Source organism: Austrofundulus limnaeus, unplaced genomic scaffold (assembly GCF_001266775.1).
Source record: "Austrofundulus limnaeus strain Quisiro unplaced genomic scaffold, Austrofundulus_limnaeus-1.0 Scaffold548, whole genome shotgun sequence".
Taxonomy (NCBI): Eukaryota; Metazoa; Chordata; class Actinopteri; order Cyprinodontiformes; family Rivulidae; genus Austrofundulus; species Austrofundulus limnaeus.
Window position 1 is genome coordinate 247678 of NW_013952950.1, and position 6986 is coordinate 254663.

At 41.6% G+C, this 6986-nt stretch overlaps 1 protein-coding gene across 1 annotated transcript in view; it reads left to right on the plus strand.

Moving 5' to 3' along the window:
* Window positions 1-6986, plus strand: part of LOC106530697 (calcium-dependent secretion activator 1) — a gene marked incomplete at its 3' end in the record, with an annotated part of 178663 nt that overhangs the window by 133821 nt on the left and 37856 nt on the right. Inside the window, 2 exon segments of the mRNA XM_014026371.1 lie at window positions 4873-5060; window positions 5461-5631. Of these exon segments, the coding sequence (XP_013881825.1) occupies window positions 4873-5060; window positions 5461-5631 (359 nt within the window).

Here is a 6986-nt window from a genome sequence, read left to right on the forward strand (position 1 = left end):
CTTATATGGTGTTTTTGGCGTGGTGATTATGCTAATCTCCTCTTGCGTGCATGAGCACTTCGATACGAACAGGTGGAATTTACGCAGCTCATTTACACACTTTTCCTGAAGATAGAAGAGTTTGTTGAATCTGACGTGACATGTTCGTGTGAACCCTTTGTACGAACAAAAGTAAGAGAAATTTAGGATAAGAATGTGAACATGTTCTTGCATGAGGCCCAATATCTCTGTATAGAGTTCAGTGCTCTATTCCAACTCTGTGGCCTCATCTGAAGACAGACACAAGATAAAGGATGGGGGTTGGGGGCGGGGGGGTGTCATGTCTACCACCCACGCATATCTTCGTTCAGGGAGTCCTTTATCAGTCTGCGCCCAAGGACACATCTGGGGGGATCCAATGGTGAAAAAAAAGAAAATGCTTTAGGACAACAGCACAATGCTTTCCACTGCAGTTTGAGTCTTTACTGTATCTCTATGTTGCGAAAAATGCCAAATATTCCRGATTAATTACCAACTCTCCATCTCCCGTAAGAACTTCACCCAGATGTTGCCTCACTCCTCGCTCCGCTGAGCTGTGATCCTAGTTAGCACCGCATCCAGTTTGCGATTCAGTTCTCCCAAAATTTGAGTCTGTGTGTTCTGCATGCGAGAGATCCCATCCAGGGACACTGACAGCTTCTCATAGGATCGAATTGCTGCCAGCGCCATTCTCATTTTCCGATAAACCAGAACTCCTCCACAGCCGAACAGCATGTCATTTTGTTTAAAATGATTTTTTTGTCTGAAGCCTGTTGTTGAAAGAGATAGAAGAGCAGCTGATTTGATCCTATTGAACGTGAACAAGCAGCTGATGTTCACATCTTTTTCCATCATCACCGTTAACAAAAAAAGAAAAAAATTGCTCTGCGAACTCTTCACCCAACACAACATTGATCGTTGAGTGAAAAAAAAATCCACAATATCCAGCCATCATTGAGAAATTATGATCATTTATGGCCAGCTGCGTATTCAGCCATTTATGCTTGTCCAATTTATAGACGTCCAAAATGACACAATCACCGACCCGCTGAAGTGTAACCCAAGCTTTACTATGAGAATGTTGGCCTCCCGAGGCTGCTAAATGTATCAGTCCACCTATTCAGCACAACATGGTCAGTCCAAAAGTGTCATGGATCATGGAAAATGGACCCAGGAATGCAGACAAATACAAGATACTAGAAGGAAAACAACATGTATTAAACAAACAAGCTAAAAAAATATCTGAGACAGGATAAGAGCTACGATCATCATTTATCAGAACATGCAACTAAAGTCCATCTTTTTTACATTGTCGCGGTAAACAAGAAAAATAAAACAATTATTTTCTCCTATGACTCCAGTGAGTGAACAGCTGCTCTTTATTTACTTCGCTGTGCACAACTTACAATGGGAGGGAGGGGCAATATTTCAGTTATATTTGAGGAAATATTGAAACTTGTTGTGATTATACATTAAAAAAGTCAGTCAAAATTTACTCCTGTGTACAATACTACCTCCCCACTTTATGGGTGATTTTTGGGGTTGAATTTCACATATTATACACAAATAAATACAGTAACTGTTGTATAGTGATATACCCCACCACCACCCAAGGTTTGTCATGGTGCCCTAAGGAGTTCCTGAGGAGTAGCTAGGTGAAAGAAGGCATTGAAAGCTGAAGAAGCTCCTTTAGCTAAATGTCTTTTCATAGGTATCTCATGCTAGACGTTATGAGACTGTGCGCCTGACAACAGAGTTAACTCTTCCCTACGCTAAGGASTAGAAAAGAGGGAGACAACAARACAAACAAGCAGGCAAATGAAATCTATCTACCTAGGGTTAAGTAATTATTTGCCCATTGAAACAGGCTTAACAATGAACACAAAAAGTTTCCAGAAAACAACCCAAAAAACACAGATCCTGAAAAATGTTTACTCATCCTGAATGACTACCAGGTGTATTAAGAGTTGAATGTGAATGTTCTGAAATACACAATGTGTAGTTATCTTCTCAGATTTCKTGTCAGTTTAGGCATTGGTATGAGTTTAATATTAAAGATGACCTAATATGTGGGTCCTAGAACAAGTTGATTTAATTCACAAAATGAATCTCAGTTAATGAAATTCCTTTTCAGTTCTGCCTGTTCTTTAGCTCTCTTCAGAACATGCTGTTATGCAKAAGTTACTGTTGGCAACCCCCTCCCAACCTTTTGTTTACGTTAACTCCGCCCTCCTAACATGGMGTTCATGTTAGCACTTCARAAACGTAAAAATAAATGACTACTATAAGCAGATGCACAACGTTACGCAGTGCAGCCACCYCCAGGGCTTGGTAGGGACGACGCTGACTTAAATTAAGCACTTTGGTGCTGGGGAGCCAAAAGCACGTCTTCCGCTGATTTTTGGAGCTGGCGAAGACGAACCGAGGGGCAGTCAAGGTCCACAACTAGCAGTCTGGAGACTCCCGCACCGCAGGTCTGGTGACACGGAAGCCTGAAGGCTGCAACGCGTGCTGGCTTCCACTGCACCAAGGTACCTGACTGTGGTCAGATGCTTCAGTCTTTCCCTATCAAGCCCTGGGAATGGCAGCACTGCACGCAGCCAGATAGGTTGACAAACCCCCCACCCTCCGCACTGTGCGGCTACCCCGGGGGAGAGCAACAGACTGGTGCCCAGAGAGGCAAACGCGCTTCCCCAGGCCGGAGTGGTTGTAGGGGGAAGGTGGTCCATGCTCCACAGCACAGACAGGACAGGGGGAAAAGCAAACAGCACAGACTGTCATTGCTGTTTCCCCAGGCGGAGGGGGAAAGATGAAGTCGCTCGCCTCCTCAGTAGTCGATCCCCACAGCGCGGTCAACGTTAGTTTGTGCTAAATGAGAAATCATGTTCATACCGAAGCAATAGCAACACCAAACTCATAACACATCACGTACCACCATCATCTGCAGATTTGGGAGGAACAGTAGGTGCAAAAGTTTCCTTTCAGTAGAAAGTCCTCGGGGAAATCCTTCTTAGTAGTTTCCAAAATAGTCCATGGTGAAATTATTTACACAAACTACAACTTTCATTGGCAATATCAGAATCAGAATCCGTTTTATTGTCATTGTCAGTGAACATTCACAGACAAGGAACTTGCAGTTAAGAACACCCATTCTTTTTACACAAACATAACAAACATGGGGGAGAACGGATGATCAGGTCTTGTGCAACATGGTTGTGCTACCTATTGCAGCTTTGAATACACAWTAGGATAGATGAGTTAAAAATAATGCTCTGATCCTATGTTTACTCATAAACACAGAATGATATGCACAAAAAAACTACTCGCTAGAGCAAGACGGCTAAGGAGGGGAGGGGCTGGGGATCAAACATGGTACGGGGGCGGRATTCAGTRGAGSCGGTGACATTCCAGGTTAATACACTGTGCTGGAACCAATCCAAGACCTGTCAGAGTCCAGAGACAAGATCTTACCCTCCCAAGCTCAGTTCACAGAGTTCAGAGTTTCCCCTTCCTCTGTCACCACCACGGCCTTCAGACGGATCCACACGGGTGATATGGGGAGAGGGAGCAGGGAATCAAGTCTTTGTTGACGTATCCTCCCAGGAAGTTTTGATAACTGCCAGCCGACCAAGGCCAGCAGCTGCTGGGATCCRAAAGATAAAGACAATTATTTTGGGACAGTCGRCCTTGAATTTCTTGCCACTWTACAGTMTTAACTACATCTCTGAAATGGCAAAAAAGCAGAATGTTCCRAATTTTATCACCTCCTCACCTCTCTCCGTCTGAAGCTTCACCCAGGTGTAATCCTACATCTCATGGGCACGCTGCTGAGCTGCGATTCTTGTCAGAATCACATCCAGTTTGCRACTTATCTCCCCCAGCATCTGAGTCTGTGTGTTTCCAGTAYGGCAGATTCCATCCATGGTTCCTGACAGCTTCTCACAGGCCTGGACTGCTGTTAGGATTGCTTTCATTTTCTCATAAGCCAGAATTCTGCCTCCGCTGATCAGCAGAAATCATATRTCTTAAATCCAAATATGTACAAATTTTCTACATCTTCARTGGAAAGCGACACCAGACAGATCAGATTCCAGCCCCAGGAATCACTGACCCAAMCAGCAGCAACCATTCCACTGGGACAGCTACGTTCTCCTCGTTACAATCTTAATGTGAAAAAATAGTGTCAATTGCATTCAGAGACCAGTTGACCAAATCCATAATTCCTTTTKKTTTYSGRRGRWWMSKWRRARRAARGSYTTGAAAAGCTGCGAAGCAGGAAAGGAGGGACAGGTTCGGGAGAGAGAGCAAAAWGTGTCCGACTCCTCTGAAGGCCAAGCAGGAAAAATATTGCTAGAACATTGCCATCAAAAATCAAAATAAAATTAAATAAAAATAAAATAAAGCCATGCATCTCTGTTCTCTATGACTGTTGTARAAACAGCAGAACTAACGTGGCAGTCCTGTGAAGAAGTGGGCAGTGTCTCCACTTGGGTTACCAGGTGAGGGGCTAGGCTCGTCTTGGTCACCGGGATTGTGATGTCACTATTCCCAGGTTTTGGAAACCGCTTGTTCACTGACATTAAAAAAAAAACATTTACATATTGTCAAAAAACAACTGGGAGTATTTTTTGTGCTTGGACTGTTTCTGGGAGCAGTACAGACCTAAATTGAAGCATGAAAACATTGAAAAAAGTGAATTTTGCATAATAGGTCCCCTTTATTAACACAAATAATAATTAGAATAATGAAACTGGCATTTTTAAAATAAATTTATAYTTCTTATTGCACTGCATGCCTACAAGTTTTAGACAAGATTTCAAGTAATATTAGTTATGTGTGTGTTTGTTTCTGCAGGGTTGGTTCAGTCCCGGTCAGGTATTTGTTTTGGACGAATACTGTGCTCGCTATGGAGTTAGAGGCTGCCATCGGCATTTATGTTACCTTGGTGATCTGCTGGAGAGAGCAGAAAATGGTGCCATGATTGACCCCACACTTCTTCACTACAGCTATGCCTTCTGCGCCTCTCACGTTCATGGAAACAGGTACATTTCACATCGTCTAGAAAACCTTTTTTTAGAAGGGTTTCTATATTGATGGAATTTCAAATTGTTTTGTTTAAGATTAAATAAAACACACACACACAACTGTACCAAACATGACAGCAAGTTCTGAAATAACACTTTAACATTATGTTAGGAAAAAAAAGACAATTAAAAAGTATGTTTGCTTGTGGCCCTGTTTAAATTCATTGTCTTTTGTATCTTATAGCTTGTATGTACTTTTGTTTGATTTTTCTTTCCTTGTTTGTGAAATTTTTATTTGATTTTTGCACACTCATCTCTTTTTGTCTTTTTTTCTTGTATACCTTATTTACCTTTTTTTCCGTATTAACTTTCCTTCCACTAAACCCCAAACACTGCATTTCCTCATAATCACACCTAGTCAACGTGTGTCTGAGTTGGTAAACTGGCCAGTTTCTGAGGCTGAACTTGAACGAGCCCTGTTCCCCTCCACCCCAGACTCTCCCACTCAAACAGCTAAAAGAGAGCTCAGAATAATTGAATTCATAAAGAAAAGGGACTTCAGAGCTGCAGTTTTCTCAGAAACCAGAAGGTAAGTAACAATCCTAAAATGACCTCAATRAAATTAGAGTAACGTGAGTTTGACAAGCACTATAATTTGTGGTAAATATATTAATTGAAAAAAAAAAGAAGTAAATTACAAGTTTACATGAAACATGGCAGGAAAATGACCCAAAGCTCACTGCCAACAAAACAAAGGACTTTATCAGGGGAAATAACTGGAAGGTTTTAGATTGATCATCAMTCACCTGACCTTAACGCAATAGAGCATTTCACCTCCTGAAGAARAGCCTGATGGGAGAAACAGAACACGCAGAAAGTAAATGGAAGTAATTTGCACAGGGTTGGTGATAAATCACACATATAGGAATCAATCTGCACCAAATTTTAATGTGCATCGTGATCACTTTAGGTGCCTGTTTGTCCATTCGTCTGTTCACYTTATGARATTATTTAAATAATGAAGGCCTGTGATGATTCCAACAAAACTGCAAACAGTTGCTCACTACTGAATGGTGACGGGGGACATCAGCTATGGTTCATGCTGAGTTCTGTCTTGTTAAAACACATTTGTACTCATTGGCTTTTAACCCAACTGCATATATTTGCATATTCTCTCTGTGAATCCGGGTACTCCGGCTTCCTCTCACAGACCAAAAACATGACTCTTGGGCTAATTTATAACTCTAAATTGTCCCTAGGTGTGAGTAAAATAGTGAAAAGTTGTTTGTCTTATTTGTCTCTATGTGTGGCTGCTGGAWATGGGCACCAGTGACCCCCAGACATAAGCATTAGTGTAATGATTGGTGTGGAACCCAAAATGCAGGCAGACACGAGGACTTGAATGCAAAGCAAAACTGATTTAATGAAACAAAAAGGCTGGCGTGGCAGCAAAAATACAAAAGAAAACATGGACAGAGACGAGGCATGAAAGGCGATGATCCACCAGGGTGAAGAAGACATAACATTGGTTAAATACAACTGAGGATGATTGGGGAGTGGAAGCACATGGGTGATTACTGACTATGGACATGTGAGTGTGGCAGGCTGGAAAAATACTAAGAAGCTACTGAGGATAACATGATACAGGAAATGGAGAAAACTAACAAGAAATTAGAAAATTAGACAAGATGACCAAACAATGGAAAACAATCTGAAAAATACTAACAAAAWTAACCATAACACAAGAATCATGACAATTAGATAACACTTCAATTTCTACATCAGAGGCAGTGGCGGATGCTGGTCTTTCAACAAGAGGAAACTCAGTTTCGGCCTACATCATAAAATGTGTGGGCTATAAATTCTACCCTCCGTTCCTTTTCAAGAAAAGGATCTGTGACCCTGTCACAGATAATTTTGAGATCATTTTCTTTAGTTTATAGT